Below are 23,980 nucleotides of genomic sequence, written 5' to 3' on the forward strand. Positions count from 1 at the left end.
GGCAGAATGTTATAATACTGCTTATGACGTTGAAGAAGCGACAAGGTGCACAGAAAGGCAAGGGACAGTGGGCAGATAAGAAAGATGCGGACAGATGTAGACAGATGTAGACAGAGAATGAGAGTGAGGAGGACAGGGGACCAGAGATTGGGTCTGGCAGTGGTGTGAGTGCACTGGGCACACTCACATCAGGAGGGGACATGACTCGACATGCTGGCTCAGCCCAGCTGGGTCAACGTTCTGCGCTGCCATGTTGTTTTGGCCCAATGTCCAATTCTCTTGCACACATACACACACACACAGTGCACAACCCAACAAATAAGTTTACCCCCGCTTGCTCGCTCCCTCATTCTCCCTCTCCCCGCCTCATATCTAGACACTCACTCACAGGCAAACACACACAAGCTCAAACCCAAAATGCCATGGTTTTGGCTAGCAATGGTCGGTCAGGCAAGGGCCCTGGACTAATGGAAACGCCAAACTCGTTACTCTAACGCTGGGTGACAAGGGCACCTTGGGCTGCAGATGTTCCTGCTGATGACAGATGGAGCCTGGCACTGCCAGGGGACAGTGGGCCAGGCCTGCGCCAGCTCCATGCCACCTGCACCCCTCCTCTGTACCCCTCCACACAAACTCAAACACACACTCTTGCTTTCTCACTTGGCCTATCTCTCTTGAACACTGGCGCACTGTTCCCCTCTTTCCACCCCCAGCCCCCATGTGTATGTCTGTCTCTCTCTGAAACACTCTTCCTTTTTCTGTCTCTCTCTCACACACACTGGCATGCTACTCTTCCTCCTCTGCCCACTGTGAGGATGACTGTTTGTGGACAGATATCTATGACACTGGCAGAATGTGATGTGCTGAATAAATTGTGTCTGTATTGGTACTGATCCTATTAACGGGCAGAGCAGAAACCAATGTTTCATAACCATAATTCAACATGAGGAAATTAGCAAACTGGTTTGTCATGACTTGTCCTCTGCAGCATCCTCATGAACGAAGTAACAAAAATAATTAGCGATGTTTGCTGCACATTCTGTCAGTTTTATCTGATGTCCGATTGTGTAATTCATAGCCATTTCCACTTCTGAGCAGAAAGTGGATTCCAGTTTAGCTAATGCATGATGGAGACTCTGTAATGATACCATTTATCTTCATGGAAGTAGTGACAGGCTTCTGGAGGTGATTCGCCATCCTGGCTCAAAGAGATAGTCCACCAGGATAATTTGCTTGATGCCGTTAGTCGCCAGATTACCAACGCGTGTTCAGCTATAATTTTGATGATGGTGTTATTCACAAGAATCTTGCTTTAAACTCACTATAAAAGTCTGCCCTGAATTTCATCAGTGATGCTTCCTACTGTGCCACTGTGTGAGTGACACAAAATCCTGTGACCAACCTATGATGACTTTACACCGAGTTTCACATAATGTATATTTGGTGGTTTTTAATGTGCGTCAACCACATTTCTCCCTTTAGCTTCAGGTCAAATGTTGCAGAGAAATGGGAAATGGGCTACAGTCGGTGGACACGTGAGGAAAGCAGGGTAGGTAAACCCAGGGTTCACATCAAAGTCGTTTTCTAAAAGAAAATGTGATGAGATTCTGGAAAAGTGTTTGTTCTGTTGCGCCAGCCACAAATCCAGGCACATCGTCTGTCAGGCTGGGATTCCAAGTGTTGAAAGAACACCAAGACACCAGAGATTCATATGTTTGCCGTTTCATAAATTTTGATAAATCTGACCAGGCCCAGTAGCCAAAGTTGTGTCTCCAGCTTGGCCCAGTGTGGTCTTTCCTACTTTTGGAATTTTCTATATTGAACCACTCTGTGATTAATGTCTATTTTGACATTAAAATCTTCTATAAGTCCTGTGAGTGGAAGACAGCTATGTGCATGATAGAGATCAAAGGCTCATGGGAACTTGTGAATCTGTCAGAATAAAGTCCAATTTGCAGACTTCACTTTTGCGTTGTGGCTACAGCCATATTCTCTGCTATGTATAACAGCATTTTCTGTGCTGCAACCCCCTCCTCAGCACTTTTACCAACATTGCATCGGGCTTGCATCCTTCCACACCTCCTTTAACCAATCCATCCAGGAACCATGTGTGGCATGTCATTTCAACTCCCTCCACAATGAAGGAAGGCCCCTAACAAAACAAAACAATTATCTCTCTCCTCCTTAGAACCTGGCTTTCATCCCCTCTCCCTCTCAAATTCCCTTCTTTCTTCTGACGGACCGAGCCTTCACTTGCCCTGTTCCTTAGGTGTCTCTGTGACAATAAGTTGAGCTGAGGGTTTCTTAAGTGCTTCTGGAGCAGAACGCTTAGCTGATTTTAGTTTTCATGTTTCTTGTAAAGGCCTCAGCAGGCACAGACACACAGGATGGCCATAACATAACGGAGAGGTGAGGTGCTCAGGAGAGAAAGATGACGGCAAGGCAGGAGAACAGAAGTAGCGCAATGGATGATGGCATGCATGTAGTGATGCGAGGTGGGTGCTGATGTGTGCTGGTGAAGAGGAAGGGGAATGGATGGGTTGGCAGTAGGTGGGAGAACAGGTTTTTACTGTGCCAGCTCTTAATTACTTTAATTGGAGTCATTAGCTAAGTGAGCATGAGAGACATCACCTGCATGGCATGCAGGACCGCACCTGCCACAGCGACATTGCTATCATCATTACACTCCAGCAGAGGGTTTACTGACAGCTCCACACTCAAACACACCAAAGCTAAGACTACAATCAGTGCAGCCACACAAACAGCTGAAAACACACATAAATGCACACAAGTATCATCATACTGTATATAGATTTGTAATCTGTAGACATATGCTATCGGATCTAAAGTGAAAAATATTACATATCACGTAATAAGATAAAGAGCCATGATTACTATTGTATATACACAATAAGGTTTTTGGTTTGGTGTGACTTACAACTTTTAGTTAATAATAAATTATAATGACAATGTAACTAATACAATCCATATTTTGTTAGGGAAAGAGTGACAAAGCTGGGATTTTTTTACCCCCATTGCTTTCACAATGCTTAAGCAGTCTGAGATTAGCCACAACATTCTCCTTGTGATTTTAATATAAAAATATGTTTTATAAAAATATTATATTTATTAACCAATAAATACTAATGTATTACTATGGGCTAAGAACCTGTTATCACATAAAGTAGGTAAAATCTGCTCCACCTTTACCAGGAGGGATTTTTGACCCTTATTTTTTGTATTAAATACTTCACATGTTGTCATAATTACTATAATCAGTATTGATTAAAATACATTGTTTTCTTAGTGTAGTCCATTTACTTTTGGATTTGAAGTAAAATGCAGATAATGTAGTTAGTACTTGAGTAAAAATATTTTAAATTGTACTTGTAGTGGAGAAATTTTTTAGAGCAATAACTTGCACTTTTACATGAATTTTTCTCAGTATTAAGTATTTCTGCGACCTCTGCAAAAAGTGTATTGCATTTTGATGGGTATGGTGCTGTGTAACTGCGGACTGTTTAAACAACCATTCTCACCATTGTCCTCCATGACATTAAGAGTATCAGTACTAATGCTGTGGCTAATTGGTGTATATTGGAATTAAAGAGTAAAACCCAAATTTTCAGAAAGCCGACAGAGTATATATCACATGTCCCAAAGCCAAATTTTTGCCCAGCATATCGCACCTTCTGATTTGAGATCGCCTTTTTTAATAAAGAAGCCTACTCCCCAACCGCTCCATTTTAGAAAAAGGGTGGGCTGAAGTGTCCCAAAAACAAAAACTAAAGCAGGATCTTCCTCAAACTTAAACTTTGATGTTGTTGCAGGCTACACCTTTCTCTGTCCTTCTCAGCACCCAACAGACAGCCTGGCAGGCAGGCTGGCAGCCAGACAGAATGGCAGTAGGCTGGCCGGCTTAGCCCAGGGCACCATCTCCAGCAGAGCCAACTCTGACCAGCTGGTCCCGTCTAACACCACAAAGTAGGCATGTACCACTGCATCAGTGGGGAGGTAGATGTTAGCTTTAGTTCAGACACAGTCACACCTACAGCCTGACACCTACAGCAATAAACCTCTAATGGTGGGATTTTGTTGAGATGATTGTCTTGTGCATATGACTTAACTTGTCAATTTTTAAATTGTAAATTACAAACATTTCTGTTGGTCTACCATGCTACTATTCTAATTTATTTCCAGGATTTCCTGATTGATTCCTTTCTTACTCTCCTACTTGTTGATGCTAGATCTAAGAGCATGATCTGCCTAGTCCAATCTACCAAGAGTGTTTAGCTTCAGCAGACCCCTAAGCGGCTGTGGAAAATCTCTTGGACTTCCTCTTTCAGCTAACTATTGAGGTTAGCACTATTTGGCCATATTAGGAGACATGAAATAACACACAGAAAGTCAGGCATAAAAACTTCACAACCTCAAAACTGTCAGACCTGGAAATATTTTTTAGCATAAAGCATATAGAACAACAATAACCACCTCACATCGATAAGTAAACCCCAGTCTAGAAAAACATTTTCAAAGTAAAACCTTTATGTACATGAAAAATGTTGTGCCTCAAATACTCCATCTGTAATTTAATTCCATCATGATACACCTTGACTGTAGTGACATTACTGAAATCTATCACACTATCCTCTCTACTACACACACCTCCCAACCATTTCCACGTCTGACAGTTAAAAGGCCTACACACAGAGAAAGAGCAGGCAGCTCATTGTGTGTTTTAAAGCGCTAACTAGGCCACTTAGCACCCCGTGACGCTGATCTGATCCCTGAGGCGCTGAACTTGGCAGCGGGCCCTCCTCCTTTTGCTCCTTCCTTTCCCCTCGCCATGGGAACCAGGCCATCCTTAATGACGCAGGAGTGCTCTGCCGGATCCCGCAATGCAAAGGGGGCTGACATCTGTCTTGCTAAGTGGTGCACTCTCTTGTGCACCTTGTTTGTTCAATCAACAACCACCCCCACCTCCTCCCCTCCCTCCACTATGCCCATTTTCTTTTTCATCTCTCTTTTTTCCGAAAAAAACAACAACAAAAGACGGGAAGAAGAGTGGTATAGAGTATGGAAAGAAAAAAACAGTAAGATAGTGAGATCATGAACTCTCTCTTTGCCACGTTCATCCCAAACACTCAGCCATGTTGTGGGTAGATTATTACAGATAGCAAGGACACCATTGTATAATGACAGAGATGGATGGCTAAACAAGGTACAGGTTTAGTTATAAATTAGTCAGTGTGGCATTTTCCGAACAAGCTTCTTCATTGTGAGGAATGAGAGTCTGATCACTGTTGGCGTTTCTGTATGAGCCTCCCAACCTCTCCACCTTCTGCATATTTAGAAAAAACAAGTGCTTGATTAAAAGTGGCCCCTAATTCCTCACGGTTAAGACCTGGGCAAATATTTGTCCCATCAATCTTGGAAAATATAGCCATCAACCTAAGATGCTAATCACATGCTAATGGAATCCAGGGGACTCAATGCACCCCCATAGCGCAATGAACGCTTTCACTTTTTTAGAAGGCCTACGTGAATGCAAATGGCCATCTAAGCAGTAATTTTGACAACATGCCAAGGCAATGTAAAGAGCCCGTTCTTCATGCTCCTCTGGGAATGTATGTAAGGATGTGGGGGATGAGTTCACTTTACTAGGCCCAGGTGCCAGGATATAAATGAATAATAGGTTTTATGGGCCCTAACTGACAAAAAGCACATACACACATAATCACACATGCCCATTTGCTCAAGTGCATCTGTGGTGAATGATGTTCAAATTCCCACAACTACTCTGAAAAGAGATTGGGCATGAGAATAGGTGGTTCCTATACATAATTCAGGGGTCCATGCTGAAACAATTATGTTTGCTTACTGCTAAGTACCCGTGCTCAATAGCTCATTTTCCCTCTAGTTTTGTGCTTTCAGATGTAAGTGCTATGTGCTAAAAGTCGGCAGAACACAGCTTTTTAATAAAATATAGGAGCTGACACTTGAACGATTGAATAAGAGAGTGGGTGGAAAAACACAACAAATGCTTTTCGTGTTTTTACTTGAGCTTTGCATGCAAACTAAATTGCACCTTTAAATCTAACAGTGTTGGCAGAAAACTAATTAGCAATGGAAGGCAAAACGAATGTGAACAAATAGGACATTTTAATAACAATATTACAAAGGACAATATTTCAGTTTAGATAACTCTAAACAGTTTTGAACATGTACACAAGTCTAGTGGGGACAGCTTCAAATGTAAGCATATGCATAACAAAAAAAAAATGCATGACCAAAGAATAATAGGTTACTTTGTCAACAATCAGTCGTAGAATAAGCCAGCAGAATATTTTCCTCTGAACATCACATTCAGACTCACGAATAAATACAAATACATATAGAACTACATAATTATTATCATACAGATCTTCAGATCTTGGTAGGGATTTGACTGGAAAAAATTGTAAGTCCTATACTGCATAACATAACTTACAGCTCAATAATAATAAAATAACCCTGATGCATTTTTATTATTGTTGTAAAACAGTCACAGATGTGCTAGAGCTGCAACCTCAGTGCTCCTTTCCTCACGACCGGTCTCACACTTGCACTCCTCTACCACCATTGTTCGCCTTTCTCTGATCTCTCCTACACAACGCAGAGGCAGAGCAACAGTGTGAGCTTTGGATGGGGCGCAGTGTGAGCAGGGGGCCCAGTGGTGAAGGGCCCCTGTCGGAGTACCAAACCCAGCAAACTCCGCTTCGGACGGGACAAACAGGGAGCTGCACTGGCCAAAACACAGCTTGTTGTGCACATTCACTGTTTCGCATCCATCTGCAGTCACACGCTGTGAGGATAACAGAGGACAGGATTAGGATAAACATCACACTGATATTGTCTGAGTTAACTTACTTCTCAGGGTGTATTAAAAGAAAAATAATAATAATAAAAAAAAACAGCATACGTTTATATAAGTCTACATCATAAGAGCTAATACGCCACAGAGTCATAACAAGTTTTACGGGTGAACAGACAGCTCTCTAACTGCCCCTGAAAGAACACACACACTATTTCTTCTTTTTCATGTTAATGCATTCTTCTTCTAATGAATGCACAGAAATGTTTTTCAGAAAGAAAGCAAATCGAGCCATATTGTAGAAAAATGTTTGGATCTTACCTGAATGAAAGGCACCGCAGTGCATGTCTGTTTGGTGTCCTTCAGGTGGACTGGCAGGGACATGGTCATCTTATCACCTTTCCCTATCGCTCTCTGCCACATATGCAGAGCCTGTCTCTTTTTAAATTCAATCTCAGTGGGGCTTTTAGGGTGCGGATGCTGCAGTGGACTCTTGGGGGTCAGGGCTGGACCTGGACGTCCCTGAGAAAGAAAGGAGGGGAAGGGTGATCTGGAGCTGAAGGAGGAGGCTCTTCTTGGGGTCAGTCCCCTTCTAAAGAAACCTGACTGGGCCAGAGTATGATGGTCCCGCTGTACAACCTTGACTATTCCATGGAGAGGACCAACTGGTCCACTGCCAGATGATTCAAATTCAATCCTTGACCGTTCCAAAATGTTGTCAAAAGTATTGCGAGGAAATGTAAAGGTTACAGCTGTCCAACTTGACAAAAAGACAACGCTGATGAGAAAAGCCATGATTTCACACACAAAAGGGAAAAATATAAATCAACAACAAAAAAATGTTGCCAAATGGAAAACTATTTTGAAGTCCGTATGTTCCAAGGTTCCAAATGGTAACCTTTCTGTCAGTGTAATGGACGGAGTCTTTTATATGGGTGGCTCCCGTCTGTGTTTTAACCCAAAGAAGGTGTCACAATTCCCACAACAGACCACATATCACACCAAGCTTAAAACTCCATGGATGTTTGCCAGACTGGAGGATTTTAGTTTCAAGATGAGATTTGTTAAAAGCACAAAGTCATTAAAAAAAATCTAAAAAGAGAGGTAAATCTTTGAGTATATTTAGTAGTTTTAATGAAAACCTCTACAAATAAAGAAGTTTAATTTACTGTTAGGATGAAACTTATAGGACAAAAAGAGCCATGAGTCACCAGAAAGGTGTAAAATCAGCTGCATTTTCTAAAACATTATTATTTTAACTTTTAACTATAAACTGCAGTAAAAATGTATTTTTAAGACCACAGCACATGATCAAATTTTTATAGAAACCTGTTATCCCACAGTACATTCCTTTACTACAAACTAGCACTACAAACTAGCAAGTTTGCCTTAATACTTAAGCTTTTTTTTGTTTTTGTTTTTTTTTTAAGTCAGTAACCCAAAATTGTTGAGAAAACAATGTACCAATCGCACAATCGAACAAACAGCAAACTTGATATAGGATGAGATATTCTTTTAAACTAAAACTTTCTCTGGCCATAGTTTAAGGAGCACTTCTACAGTTAAAAGTCCCTTTTTGTAAACAATAAAACCATTCTTTTCCAGGTGTTCGTGTAACCTCCTGCTATAAACCAATGATGAGTTTATGCTCTAACTGTAAACAAGTTGTATCCTGACCATTAATTCCCACAAGCTGTTTCTCAGCCTCTCCCTTGATGTCCTATCATTACACCATTAGACTTGAGTGTGCTTTGTCACCCGTGACCTGATCACACGTCAGCTACTGGAAACAGAGAGTGTGTGACTTTCTCATAGAGACCTGGATGCAGTTTTGCCCATTACCCTCTCCAAATCTGTGTCCCACACGCTAATTAAAATTATTGTCCAGGGTGATGTAGGTTGACTACGACAGAAGTAAATGATCCATGATGTAAAATCTAAATACGTTCTTACACACACTAACCCCTCTCAGAATCTGTGAATATGTGTTCTGCATTACAGGAGATTTGCACTAGGTGCAGATTACACTTTTCCCAGAAGAGGGCACACTATACCCACTGTTTTCTCGTCTTTCTGCCCCAACTCTCTCTCCCTCTACTTACTGTGAAAAGGGCGGCTCTCAATGAGTAACTATGGATGACTTCTAAAAAACTGTCACCCCATTTCCCTCTCTCACACACTGTACAGGATCTGTTGAAGTTGATTGTTTTTTCTTTTAAATAATTAAACCCAAAGAAATATATTTGGGTAAAATACTGCAGCTGATGACTCGGGTTAACAGTGATAATAAGTTGATGAAGCATATAAAATAAACCATAATAATAATAACAATAACAACAACAACAACAATAATAATAATAATAATAATAATAATAATAATAATAAAGATAGCCATATTCAGTTTTGACAGCCATGTGTATTGTGATAACTTGAATTCAGGCCACATACTTTCTTCACATACTTTCAGGTTTATTGGCTTTGATTTAGAAAACTTTCAGTCTTAGCAACAATGAAGTGATCTGTAACAGTGCTGACTCTCAGAATGAATCCTCTAAAATACATGGCCCACAAAGGTAGAACTTTGGAAAGGATCTGAAAGCCAGGGTCGAACATGTGGCTCTGACCTGAAACCTGAAGCCTAAAGAGGAAACACATCTCTGTATGATGATAAATTATAGGTGCATACCCATTCGCCACAAAGATGAATCATGTCTTATCTTGACCTAATGTAGTCTATGCTTTAAACATATCTTTGCAATGATGCCCACATACTGAGATTACCTTACTCAACCTAGAAGGAAGCAATAGCACAGTCACATGTTCAATTTACTGTAGTCCCAGCCGCTTTATGACTGCAAGAGAAACAGATGACGCCACTGAGAAGAGTGATTTGGCATCAGTCAGCATGCTACGGCAAAACCAGTTGCTGGTTTTTAATCAGTAAGCAACAAGCACATATTCAGCTTCCCTAACTAGAGACAGAATGATTACCCCTTTGAAATGTCATTTACTTATATACATAAAGTTAAATAAAACAGTTCTGAGCATTAGGCCATACTATATGGAGCCCTACTTATTCTTTTTCATTCCCCCAAACAATAGTTACATTACTTTAACCAAGAAAAACTATATTGTAAAAAAAATGCTCTTGACTTTAGTTGTACCTTTATCCCCACACCCCAGCTTTCTTTATATTTTACATCTATGTGTGGTCCTCTGTTTCTTGACCAGAATGCTATTTGCTGCAATTGACAGTAAAAGAAAAGTTCCTCTGGGTTGAATAATCATAAAGATGCGTCACATGCAGGTTCATAACTGGTCAAGGTGGAGAAATGTTCACACGAGCAGGTAAACTTTGAACAATTTTTTTTTCTAAGCTGACCTACCTTTCATAGCAATACACTGTCATCTGTCTTAACATTATCAGCCTCAACATCTGCCTAAACATTACAAATGTCTAAGCGGACAGTAAAGCTACTGTAAAAGATTGAAGGATTGAAAGATGCCATTGTTCATGCCAATGGTGTTGAAGCAATAAGTTGAAAACCTCACTGTACAATACAAAAGACAATTTTTCACTGAAAATACATGCTTTACGTTGACTTTTCGCTAATTAAAATACTTAATGCCACATAACTCATAAAAAGAGACAAATCAGCACCTGTTTCGAGCCAACATGGCTGAGCTAATGTTACCAAACAAACAATATCACATGGCTAATTTGCACTTGAAGTAACTTGCAACATTTTCAGCAACAAATCAATGTAAATAACGTTGCTACCAGACCCAAAGCGCACACTCGCTGAAACTACAGGCTGCGTTAACGTACTCTAACAATTATTCACACATTTCATCAAAACGTATGCTAACATACCTGTAGCGTCGCAGCGTTTAGCTACCTTGCAGTTTGTTTTGTCATTGTAGTTCCTCCTTATCTAATTTTTCATCATTTCACAGACATTAAACAGCAGCTTTTAAAACTCCCCATCGGTATTTTCAGCAGCTGAACATACAGACTAACCACGAACACAACACGAAAAACTCGTCTTCTCTTGCAACTTTTTGATCCCTGGATAAAAAATAATTAAATTCGTTCTGGCAACTTCCTGCCAGCACTACCCAGAAGCCCCAAACTTTTATTTATTTTTCTTTTTTATGCCGTATTTTTTGTTTCTTTATTTCCATATTTCTATTTTTAAGGAATGGAAATAATAATTTTGTATTTTGAACACAGGGTGAACTTTTACTTATGATATTAAGTTCCTTATGACAGATACCATGACTGTGGCTGCGAGTGTTGTATAAATAGCTGTACAGTCGTTTGGCTTTATAGAGCCAGTGTAACGGAGCTAACACAATAGACCTGTGTTTCCCATTATTCTATCAAAAAAATAATAATAAAAATAGTGCAGTCTCATGGAAAAAGTAGTTGTGGTATTTATTAGTTGCACAAACAATCAATCATACAAAAATACATTAATCACATTTTTAAAGTTAGTGCAAGGGACAAAAAACTGACATAACATCTGCCCGACCTTCTCTGCACTTTGGATCATGACATATAGTATTTCCATCTACATGTTTTAGCACATAAAAACATAAATAACTCACAGTATAAATGTGTGCAGATACAACTAAGAAACTATTGAAACTAAGACAGTACCTCAGCTGATACATCACAATCATTTGTTTTAATGCTCTACCTGGCAATAATACATGTACAGCTCATGTTATCCGTTTAAAAGCTAAACAAAATAAAATTTATTGAAAGGAAACTGCTTAAAATTTTTTTTCAATATCAGTCTTGTTATCTTAATTGGGAATGTCATGCCTTGTTGCCAACTTGCTTATACAGAACCATTGAAACCACCATAGCAGCAATCTGTGAAGAAGAGAGATGGACAACATTTCAATTAAACACTGTATGATGGAGTTAGGATGGTGCTAGATCAGAGGCTGTACAACTGAAAGGCCTTAGTGGGTGTAGGTGGACCTAAAAAAAAAGTGCATGTTGCACATATAATGTGAAACAGCATTGGTAATTGCATACTTTTGTGTTTTAAGCTATTCATCTTGTTGATTTATTAGGGGTTATTTTTAATTTGTGATCTGATACATGCACTGGTACTGTAACACATGCAAAATCGTAAAGTGTAAAGTGAAATGTAAAACTTTAGGGTAAAATACGACATAATGACATTATTGATAATACTGCTTACAACAATCAGCCATAGGTAGGAAAAAACATGGGCACTGACTGGTGTGGTTATGAAGCCTTATACACAGCAAGCTGTGATGCACTGTTGTGTAATAGTGTGGCTGTTCAATGTATATTTATCACAACTTAGGCCAGTCACAATAAAATATTTCATTCAAATTCCATGTTTCAAAGTAATTGTGGCCAAGTAAACTCTGGTGGTCTGAGGAACCTGGACTGTTTTCTGTACCTCCAGGGCAGCGATTCCGAGAGCCACGGCTGCGACGATCACAGCATTGTCCTCTATCAGCTGCAGCAGCTTGTCAAAGCAGCCGTCAATCATCTGGAAAAGAAATCAGTGTTGAATGTTTTATCACAGTAGCTTTTTTGTTAAAAGGCATAATATTAAACCAAAAGTGACTTGGTCTCGTACCGAATTACTTGCTTTGCTTGCATCACATATACCCGGGGTTATGGTTGCATTGCAACACATGTATGGATATGCATTCTCTCCATGTTGAATGTAGAAAGGGGAGTTGTCAAAGTCTGTGTAGTTTCTGTATCCACAGCATTTAAACTACAAGAAAACCAGCATGAATCCAAACAAATCCAACATAAAAAAATTTAACAAAAACTGTTATTGTGGTCAGATGTGCTGGCTGCTCAATTATGAAAATGTAAAAAAAAGGAAACTTAGTAGCTTACTTTCATCAGTGATATTAGTTTTTTTTTCTTTGCACATTACCATGTTATGGGGTAGTAAAAAGATAACTTTGGTGATCCTGATCATAACAATGAAATTGAGTGACTGACAACTGCAAACTATTAAGGTACACTGCATTTGCATGTTAGGAAAATCAGAGTTAGAGTAACTGGCTATGGTACAGTTAAAAATGCTGGATAACGTGGCAGCCTGTGACCATAAAGATGCACATATCTAAGGACTACAGAGCATCCAGCACAAACAAATAGAACCTATAGTACCTCCTCCATGGTGGCATTCCAGAGAGAGGTCAAACTTTCAGATTGTCCGTAATCCTTTTGAATGCTTGCTCTCACTTCATTCTCCAGACTCGCAAGAAGCTGATCAGCCTGTGATGGTCAGGATAGACAGGAGGATTTTATCACAAGGTAAAGTCTAATTCTAAATATGACCACTGGCAATTATAGCCACGAAGATAATGTTTTGCTGTAGAGAGCCACTTACCAAACCCTGGAAGACGAGCAGTACCACAGCTCCTGCAACCTCGATGAGGAAGATAATCAGCACAATGCTAAAGAACTGAAGGGGAGGAGAAAAGGATCAATTATACTCTAAAATCCTCAGTGCAAAATAAAATCACAGGCTGGAATAAAACAGAAGTAAAGTTATCAAAAAGCCAGCTAACATCTAAAGCTACATGCTAAAATATTTTAGAGCTTCCCGTCAGAGCCACCATATCCTTGATAAACATAATAAAGTGGAACAACCATTACATAAGATTTACTGTTTGTCACCCTAAGTAGCAGTTTCCAACCAAATTAAATTAAATAGAATTTCTCTCTATATTTGCTTTCATTTGCTTTCAATAGATTTTAATTTTGAGTTTTTGGTGTTGTAGGGTTAATACAGTCTGAAAGGGTAAAGGGGGGAAAGGTTCAAACTTCTGGAAGACTAAATATGTTTCACTTTTAAATTAAAAATAATCATTGATATATACTAGACCAACATTTATCAAAATTCTTATTTTTTTAACGTGATTCAGTAGCTTCAGTCTATCCAATTGCTCACCGTTAGCAGCATGCACCTGCTTTCTCTGACGGCTCCGCAGCAGCCCACGAAGCCAATGACCAGCAGCACAGCACCCACTGCTATGAGCAGGTAGCTGACGTTGGTCAGCTGGGACAACCCAGATGGAGCGTTGTCCACATTCTCCAGTAAACCCAGAAGGGATCGACTGTCCACCTTCACCCACACCCCCACACCCAGGATGGCTGCACCTGCCAGCTGCAGGGTGTGTGAGGAAAGAAGGGAGAGACATGGCATTAAAGCATGGAGAAAAAGATAATTTGACAGTGCAGACACGCCACTTCCTCTGTTTGTAATCTAAATTTGGGTCTGTATGCAGTGATGTGTGGTCTTTAGACTTATTTTTTGTGGAGGATCATCCCTAAAAGAAAAAGAGCTGGACAATTGAAAATTATTAGCTCTCTTTTTTCCAACTCACAAAGATGCCGCTATTGAAGATGAACATCATTATTTTGAGAAAGCCGGAGCAACACATCTTGGCAGGTGTTTTTTTTCACACTGTTAAACAAGAGAGAACAAAAGGTGTTAGTTCTAAACACTAATTAGGGTGTAATTGCTCACACTTTTGGTGGGATTTTGGTGCATAGCTGCATTTTTTCCTCTCAGAGGAAGAAAAGTGCATGGGGCTGTTGTACAACACAAGCAAAAATGAACATGGTTCAAATGGCATTTGTTTTGGTTATACATTAACCACGGTAACTACCAATAAAACAGAAAGGGGCTTAATCTTCTTTAAATGCAGTAGGTTTGTCATGCTGATGAAATCCATGGTTTCGGTCAAAGTGTGAAATGAGTCACTTATTTGCGCCCACATTATTTTAAATTTGACATAATACAAGTTATTTAAAGAATCATTTTGTGCTCACATTTTACTTACACATAAGAATACATGTGCCACAAACCTGAAAAAGTTACTTTCCCCTTTTTCTACTATTCACTTTAAAAGTGAATAAGCAAAGGCTGAAAGTATTTAAAGTTCTTCCCAAAGCTGTAAATACTATTAATGGCATTTACAATGTTAGACTGAATTAGATTTTTTTTAATCATAAAATGGATGAAAAAACATTTACAAATGTTCAGTGTATAACTAGGTCATGATCATGTTGTATGACTCCCATTTAATGACATGTCCTTTAAGTTTATAACTTTCAAGGTATCTTGTCACCTGACTTTCAATCACACCATAAACCACACACACAAACACAGACACACAGACGCACACACTTGTCGCACACAATGCTGCACAATAGTCTGTATCCGAGAAATGGGCTCAGTTTTACAGCTATTGATCTTTTCTCTTCCTTCCTTATTCTCTTCCTTATTCTAATATCCTTATTGCTTGACAACAATGTTCAATAGAAATGTACTTAACAACGCTTACTTTGTTTCCATAAGGCAATAAAATGTTTCTATGACACCAGTATTTGAACACATCAACTATGGGACAGCAAAACATGGCAACTAACAGTTTCTTAATACACCGTGAAAGGTGAGAAAATATTTTAAGGTTTCTCAGAGCTGCTACCAGAAACAAAAACAATGAGAGAGCCAGTTTACTCTGCTGTAGGTTTGGGTTTTTTTTATAGACTGTTAAAGAGAACTGAGCTGGACTATACAGTGTTGTAATATAAGCCATTTTGTTGTAACACCACTTCTATTGAATGACAATACTCATTCAGATTAATAAGGAGTGGACATGAAGGGAGTTGTTAGATTACATTGGAAGGCATAACTTGAAGGCATAACTGATAAAACGAGAAAAATTATTTATAAACAGAAATCATCTTTGCCAGATATTGCCTTGCATTCTTTTTTTATGCAAAGTAGAAAAGTGCTGTCTGCGAAACCATAGGGGATTAACATTCTGTTAATTCCTTACGTATTTTAGAGGCCTAGAATAAACTTTATTATTTAATACATTGTTACAATGTATTAGTTGCTAAGAAAAATAGCAGTGTGAAAAAGCATGAAATTCGTACCTGTTCTGAAGTTAGGTGTCAGGCTGCTGAGACCTGATCAGTCAGGAGTGGCTGCTGAGCAAGGCTTTCACATGCCCCTTTATCTTCTCACAGGTTTTACACTCACACGCACGCACACACACACACACACACACACACACAAATACAAATAGGAAAAAAAGTTCATGCCCTACACGTCTCTGACGTTTCTGTTGACCAAATTCCATTCAAAAATAGATTATTTTTATGACAAGAAACCTAACGACATTTCTTGTGAAAATAAAATCCCAATGTTAATTAATGATTTTAAAAAGGGTGAGCCAGTACACAGAAAAAGAAAAAAAAAAACAATACATGGAACAACACTTTGGGGTTAACATGTATGACATGATCAATTTCAGTTTTAAGTGATTAATCACAATTGTCCACAATGAAACCATTAAACTCTTGCTAAAATCTTAAAAGTGTTTTTTCATTTAAAAAAATAACATAATATTACACAAATGAAAACCAAAAAGTATACTTTATTCAGCCATATGTTTTAATCTCAATTCAAAGAGTGACACAACAGACCTGGCAAATTAAATTATGGACTAGCATTATTTATTAAAAAATAAAGAGAAAATATATATAAAGGAAAATAAATGCAAAAACATTTCTTCAAAACAGCAACAATAAGTCTGGAATAGGCACATACACCAGGAATGACTCAGCACCTTTATGCTTGACTTTGAACTGAACAGTTAGTGGGCCTTCTTCCTCAGCAGGATCACAATTTACAACATATACAGTAGTGAAATGTAGAGCTGAGTCACACTAACGCATTTTCACAAAACACCCACAAGGGGGAAGCATGTCACAAGTTAAGCACAGTGCTAACAGCGTCCACATACTGGCGGATTTGCCTCATGCCTTTCATTCACATCTTCACCTGAAACAGGTGCCACTTTAAGTTCAAACAGGCCATGATGAAATGATGATGAATGAAAGCAGAGGTGTTGGGCAAAAGGCACAGCTGCTCGATTCAGCTCTTTGGGATTTTAGTGTAACAGTCACATTCAGAATAAGAGGAAGCACTGGAGAAGCCCAGTTACAAAAGATATAATGGGAAAAAATGAGAGCCAAACATCCATGATAACCTCGCAGTAACATGGAAAACTAAATTTACAATTACCAATTTTGGCAATTCATTTATTCTGTATATGTGTGTGCATGTACTGTATGTGTGACTATTAAACCTGCACTCCATGAACTCAACTATCTGCTATCAGCATGCGCAGCTGCCCTGGGTGCTGCGGGGCGTGTCCTTCAGACCATCTCCCTTGTGACTGGCTAGAGAACCGGCATCACCGTTGACACTTTCGTTCATCTTCTCAAAGATGACATCCACCAGATTTTCAAAGACCTGCTTCACGTTAATGTTGTCCTTGGCACTGGCCTCAAAGAACTGGAAGCCTGGAGTAGTGTATAATTATATTGTAGAGTTATGAATACTCAGTAGGTAATGTTTGATTTGTGATTTCTTATTGAGCATGTAATAATAGTGTGTGTGTGTGTGTGTGGGAGATGACCTAGCTCTGTAGCCAGTCTTTGAGCATCCTCAGTGGGAACCTGTCTGTCTTCTTCCAAGTCCAGCTTGTTGCCTACCAGCACCACCTGAGCATTGTCCCATGAGTAAGTCTTGATCTGAGTAGCCCTGGGAAACATCCACACAACATTTTCTCAACCACTAGAACACTGCATGTGAGTATAAACTGTATTTGTAGTTAAACTTTCTTACTGCATGAATTTATTATTGTAGAAACAGTTTACCCAGATAGGGTATGAAGACTGTCACCTATTGGATAACACACACATACAGATGTACAAGACATACAGTTCTACCCACCAGTCCTGAACAGCGCAGAACGACTCCTGACTTGTGATATCGTACATGAGCAGGAATCCCATGGCTCCTCTGTAGTAAGCTGTGGTGATGGTCCGGTAGCGTTCTTGCCCAGCTGTGTCCTGTAAACACACAGTTTATGTGAAAAAAATCTGGGACTTCTATGGGAACAATTAATGTCACTGTTTTAAACATTCCCTATGAAAACTGGAAATTCACAGTTTGCAACCTGATTATATGTGACAAAGAAAACATTTTATCATCCTAATTACCATTAGACTGGGGATGCTGTGTGTGTGCTCACTGGTTCATGAACTGTAGAGACAGTGGTTCAATTTACGTGTCTCCTGGCCACATGTAGAAAACACTGAACCGCTAACTAGTAGTGCCTTGAATTTAGCAACTGTCCAAAAAAATGTTCTTTATATATTATTTAAGACCTTACCAAATGACAGTCAATAGGAATGCTGCAAAAATGACTCATCATGCAGAAAACATTTAAACTCTCTTGATTGGTCAGAGCAGTATGACTCGCACAAAAACTTTTACAAGTCTGCACTACCGCTAGGTTGTTCTGATAGTCTCTCCATATGTTTTATAAAAAACAAAAACAAAAAACAGAAAAGCAGTTACCATAGTTTCAAATTTTGCAGTTTTAAAATAAAGAAACGCGAGCATTACTGCAGACGAAAACAACTTGGCTTAACTTGGCTGTCCTGAGAAAGAGAGGTTGATCATTAACTCCCTTGGAACAGAAGTTAATCCCTTCCACCAAGTGTTGATGTTACCACACCCTGTAAATGCACCAGGATATGTTGTTTGTTTTCTGCCTTTGCCTTAAAGGGACAAAAAAAGAAGCTGTGAAGATTTTAATTTCCTTCTTGATGCTCTTGTCTGATTATGGGAACAGGTAAACTATTAAATTGTTGTACGCCCAGAAATAAGAGTTTAACCAAATGAGTCTCATACTGTAGGTTTAAAAGTTCTCTTGTGATAAGCAATGCCAGCATATACAATAATAAACCCAGGTCCTCTGAAGATGGAGAATTAGGGCTTGTCAGTGAACTGCATTATATGTCAAAGAATCCATACTTTTGGAGTTATAGTGTGAGATGTTACAACTGTCTCAAACCACAGTATGCTCATCTTTGGTGCAGAGTGTTTTAACAGCCCCATGAAACCCATTCAGCTAGCTCAGCAGCCAATAACCCTTTACTTGTACTTGGCACTGTCTTCGTGTAAAAATATGCAACTGTTTCATTGTTACCCAGAGCAGAGAAACCATGCTATGCTGCATACATTAGGTTAAAATGTAAAAAAAAAAAAGATGTATTACTTTCATCTAACAGGAGCACTGTGGGTGAGTCTTTGCCTTTCACTAACACGCAGTAATAGATCTGTCCTCTGTGTCACTCTGCACGTATAAGCACATTCAGCTCCAGCAGCTCCATGCATCTTTCATGAACCCCGCCGTCTGGGGACGATGTTAAACATCAACTGTCATTAACTCCAGAGTGTGAGAAATTAGTTTACGCCACATCTATGACAGGCAACGGTGTGTAAGAGGGTGAAACAGGGAATGGGGTGAGGATAAACAGTCTATGTTGTGCAATAAGGCCTGTAAAAGCACTCTTCTCCCTGCATTTTGTTGAAGCTGTATTTTAGAACCTCTCAAGCCCAGGTAAGTGCCTTTAATTATCTCAATTAAATTACTGCTTTGGCATTAAAGAAACTGCAGCATTTTATACTCAGTTTTGATGACATATTGTCTGTCAAGACTGTTTGCTCTGTGCAGCATATTTTTTTATTTATCACAGGAACTGAAAAAGCCTCCTGAGCTGTCTACCAGAAAATTATTAGGTGTTTCAGACTCCATTGATTTGAGTGTCATAGCTTTTTCTAATGTTCCAGTTCTGCTGCACTTCTGCTAACCAGACTCTTTATTCTGTAAAACTAAGTTAACTATTGTAGGCACCTTTTTTGTTCTTCTGACTTGTTTTGATCAAGAGTGATATGTCGCAGTGATTGCAGGTTCATTTCTTTCCCCTTGTCAACATGAACGATAATACAGACTTCAGTGTGTTGGGTTTTTGGGATTTGAGTGATTAAAAACTAATGACCACAAGCTTTGTTTCAGTAAAGTAAAAAGTGAGACATATAATCATACTCTTAGTTGATTTGTTTTTATTTGTTAGAGAATACTTTGTCACAAATCAACCCAGTTAAAGGCCATTTCACACCCTCCCCCAAAAAAACTACTTATAATACATGGGAGACATTCTGCACTAACCGACCCAATAATTCCACACTGTGTTTTCAATTCTGCAAACATTATAAACAAAGAAAATGTCTGCAGTCCTGCACCTATATGGGGTAAGTATATAGTTAAATATTGATGCTTTGATGCAACTATATTTGTTTTGTCATCCACTTTCAAAGGCCTATATCACACCTTAATATGGCTGCAGAAATATGGCTCTGGTCCAGTAAAAAAAACAAATCCCCTAGCAAACTGCTAAAAGGTGACTAAGAGGCAAACAAAACGACTTAGTCTGCATGTTGATTTGGCACAGTTTTTTGTTTTTGTTAATGCCAGTGGCCCTTCCTGACGCAACCCTTCCCAATTTCTACCAGGCTTGGGAAAGGGAATAATAATATCAAATATCAAAATCTAAGTGGTTATAAAATTGTATACACTCATCAGTCTAAACATTTGTGAACCAGACTAGACATGAGTTAAATCTGGTCAAACTGTAACACTATCTACCAGCTCTTAGGTCTCGACTTCTGCACTGAGCAAACATTTCTCCTCTAGTCACACTGTGTTCTGGCCCCTATCTGCCACATTTCAACTCTTTCTTGCTGCTGTACAGGAGAAACGAGACCGTGTGCATGACATGGTAAACAGTTTGAAAGCCAAAAGGGGAAAGAAAAAATAATGTTTCTGTAGCTCTGGTATGTCAAACGTACAATGGCCAAACTAGATACAAAGAACTAAAAGACACAAAGTCTGTTCCTTGTATCCCGATGCCTCCCTAACACCTTCACATTCATCACTATTCTAACCGTGTCCCACACAAATGATTACATTTTACAATAATGAAATGATAGAAACTACTTGTTTGTGGTTCTCTCTACTACTTTACACAACTGTAGGCTACTTTACACTTTTACAGAAAAACTGGTAAGAGTACGTGAGAAAAAGTTCTAACAGAAAAATACCTAATTTTCAATGTAAACAGCACATTAATCACTTTCTGCAGATGCAGTTCTAAGATAAAAATGTACGTATATATGTAAATGTATTTATATAATAATTAAATTCAAGAGGCTTGTTGTGATACAGCAGCATTAATATAGATAGTCTCAGTTAAATCACAGCCATTCAATTCTTCTACATATTTCAAAGATGAATGTTTCAGGGTACTTTTTCATCTCACCCAGATCTGCAGTTTGACCCTCTTGTCGTTCCTGTAGATGGTCTTGACCTTAAAGTCGATGCCCACTGTGCTGACAAAAGCTGAAGTGAAGGAATTATCAGCATAGCGAAACAGGAAGGATGTTTTTCCCACACTGCTGTTACCAATGATCAGCAGCTTGAACATGTAGTCAAAGTTCTGGTCCGATGCATCTCTCTTCTCCAGGCCTGGTCCTGGATCTCTGGCTGATGCCATCTATCAAATTAAGAACACATTTATGAACAGAATGTTGAACTCCTATAATACACAGAACACATAATATACAAAAGCAGAAACCATTAGCTGATTAGCTATCAGTTCATTTTGCTTCTTCTATTTTAAATAATTTTAAAATAAATCTCTTTTTGTTGGTTGGACTGTGGCATTTACAGGTATCACCTTGGCCCCTTTTGTTTTTAATGTTTATTGAATGGCAAAATAATGAACTCATCTAACATTAGTAAAATACAGTAACTGCTAGAAGCTCCCCCTTTAACAAACAAACAAAAAAAAGTTTATCATGGGAATATTTTCTCCTGACAGCAGTGGGATATCTGGTGTAATCACACTGTATGTACAGAAACAATGTATGCTCCACTAGGACAAGAGACAAGGTCATTTATTTACTGTGCACATACAAGATGAATGACTCTTGTACATGCTATTTTCTATTCTGCGACATGCTAGATTGCACATGACATTGTGCATTCAGAACTTAATAAATCAATCAAAACACAGAGTTAAAAGTCCTTGTCACTGATGGTGATACCCCGTTTAATTCTAAACAATGTTTCTCTTTGACAATAAAACTGTCAAGGAAAAGGTTAATGCAGATGTGGTCCTGCTGATGCGATTAGCAACAATTAAACTGTGAATTTGGCTGCTAAACAGCTTTTGGGACATCACACTGATTTAAGGCAATTATCTAACATATTAATATCATATTACCAATTCTATAAATGACAGCTGAGGCTTTCATGTTTAGTTTATAAACTCTCATTTGGCAGTTTATTGGGTACATCTAACTAAAATTAATGAGGTATAATACAACAGTCCTGCAATAAAGGCTATCTGCATAAAGGTTATAATGTTCAATTTTTATTGAATCTGTTTTAGAGAGGCGCAGATTTAACTTTATGGTCCTTTCGGAGGCTGCAGTTTTTGGGTCTGTTAAATATATATTATACTGCATAACACTGAGTTATAAATACATGAATGTTGACAAATAAAGAAAGGAAGAAAATGTACATAGAGTTTGCCTTGGAATGTCCAGGTTTACCTAAAGGGTTATCGCCAGCATACCAGAACTCATGAAGCATGCAACAGGTATGTCAAGGATTGGTCCAGCTTAGAAATCATTATGCTGGTGGAAACATGGAATTACAGAGTGAAAAGGGCCTTGTGTCAATGTTGGACATGACTCATTTGGCTCCATCACAAACCTCCCTCTGGCACTGGACCAATGCCCGGATGGATATCTGGGAGAGGAACTCGCTAAGATTTTTAAACATTGGGGTAAAGAATCTCAGCTATTTGAGAATTCAGGTTAACACTCATCTACACAAGTTCATCCACACTATTACATGCACATGCTGATGTCGGTAAATGAATTTATTATTTTAAAAACCTCTTCCTTCATCCTTCCTAGTTCTCATCTCTGTGCCATGAATCACAATTGTGGCGTGTTCCTTCCACAGTTTCTCCCTCCATCAGTCACCCTCTGTTCCCCCTGTCCATTTGTCACATGGTCTCACGTCACACGACTTATGGGATCCAGGATCAGTGGCTGCTGAGCGGTGGGCTAGGGCCAATGGATTCTCTTACCCTTCCTGTATATTTCATCCATCATCTCTCTTACCATTCATCCACCCAGTGACACCCCCACTTAAACACACATACAAACACACTCACACGCCCATTTATCATCCTTTACTCTCTCTCCCTTTCATCCATCTTTGCATCTGTCTTGTCATCATCCATCCATATCTCACACTCTCTACGTCCTCCATCCCTCTGTATAATGTGGAGGCTGAACTATCCATTCATCCACCCCCCCTCCTCCTCTTTTAGAGAGGCTGGGCTCAGTCTGTCTCTCCCCTAATTATTGAGATCCCTCTGGAGACTGGATCAGCATTACCACATCCAAGACCACAATAAGGCCGGCACGCTGCTGAACACACTCAACGAACATCCACGCATGCGCTGCACCGCAAATAAGAAACCACGTACAAACGTGTGTGCAGGTTAATATCGCAGGCTGCATTTATTTTAGCAGGAGACCAAGTTATAGTACAACAACTGCCGTTTAATGTAGGATACAGCTTAACAGCAGATGTTGACACCTGGACTACAGAATAAGATGTGTGTGCACTTCGCCAAACCAGAAACGCATGGGGAAAAACATGGGGTCGTGAATATAGTTGACACCTAACTCAAGACTCTATGCACAAACTATCCTGATATGCCTCAAACATAAATGGTGAAGGAATTATGGTTATATTCTGAGCTCTACGCTGATAGTAGCCTAATTTGCCTACACCGCCCAACCATACGGTAACAGCTACAACTTGATGCTGTTAAAACAAACCCTCTCCCTCAACTGAAAACTGGGACTTTCACTTGCCTTCAGTTGTGTTTATGAGTTTTTTCCCCCTCCGTCCGTGCTCCCCGAGGTCTTCCGCCTCTACCTGAAAGCCGATGGGTGTACGCTGCAGCCGTGCGCTCCTCTTCAGGTGCCCCGCTCCCTGATCTCCAGACAGTGTGTGTGCGGCGCTTGTCACCGGGACGTTCAGCCACCATATATACAGAGCACTACCGGAAAGGACTTTCAAAATAAAGCT

General features: G+C 39.4%; 3 protein-coding genes across 3 annotated transcripts; all 3 read right to left on the bottom strand.

The window, feature by feature from the left end:
• Positions 1-6,150: 6,150 nt before the first annotated feature.
• Positions 6,151-7,990, bottom strand: dand5 (DAN domain family, member 5). The gene is made up of 2 exons (XM_067498359.1): positions 7,175-7,990; positions 6,151-6,844 (listed from the first exon to the last, which is right to left on the bottom strand). Exons 1-2 carry the CDS (start codon positions 7,646-7,648, stop codon positions 6,545-6,547), a joined length of 774 nt encoding a protein of 257 aa, XP_067354460.1. The 5' UTR covers positions 7,649-7,990; the 3' UTR covers positions 6,151-6,544.
• Positions 7,991-11,272: 3,282 nt separating this feature from the next.
• LOC137124247 (tetraspanin-1-like) lies at positions 11,273-15,952 on the bottom strand. Its single transcript, XM_067499035.1, has 8 exons — positions 15,819-15,952; positions 14,258-14,337; positions 13,822-14,037; positions 13,258-13,332; positions 13,035-13,142; positions 12,484-12,627; positions 12,301-12,393; positions 11,273-11,735 (listed from the first exon to the last, which is right to left on the bottom strand). Exons 2-8 carry the CDS (start codon positions 14,312-14,314, stop codon positions 11,679-11,681), a joined length of 750 nt encoding a protein of 249 aa, XP_067355136.1. The 5' UTR covers positions 14,315-14,337; positions 15,819-15,952; the 3' UTR covers positions 11,273-11,678.
• Positions 15,953-16,301: 349 nt separating this feature from the next.
• On the bottom strand, positions 16,302-23,926 carry rab3da (RAB3D, member RAS oncogene family, a). The gene is made up of 5 exons (XM_067499036.1): positions 23,764-23,926; positions 21,123-21,356; positions 17,686-17,804; positions 17,369-17,493; positions 16,302-17,252 (listed from the first exon to the last, which is right to left on the bottom strand). Exons 2-5 carry the CDS (start codon positions 21,354-21,356, stop codon positions 17,065-17,067), a joined length of 666 nt encoding a protein of 221 aa, XP_067355137.1. The 5' UTR covers positions 23,764-23,926; the 3' UTR covers positions 16,302-17,064.
• Between the last annotated feature and the right edge of the window lie 54 nt (positions 23,927-23,980).

This window comes from Channa argus, chromosome 3 (assembly GCF_033026475.1).
Source record: "Channa argus isolate prfri chromosome 3, Channa argus male v1.0, whole genome shotgun sequence".
NCBI classification, from domain to species: domain Eukaryota; kingdom Metazoa; phylum Chordata; class Actinopteri; order Anabantiformes; family Channidae; genus Channa; species Channa argus.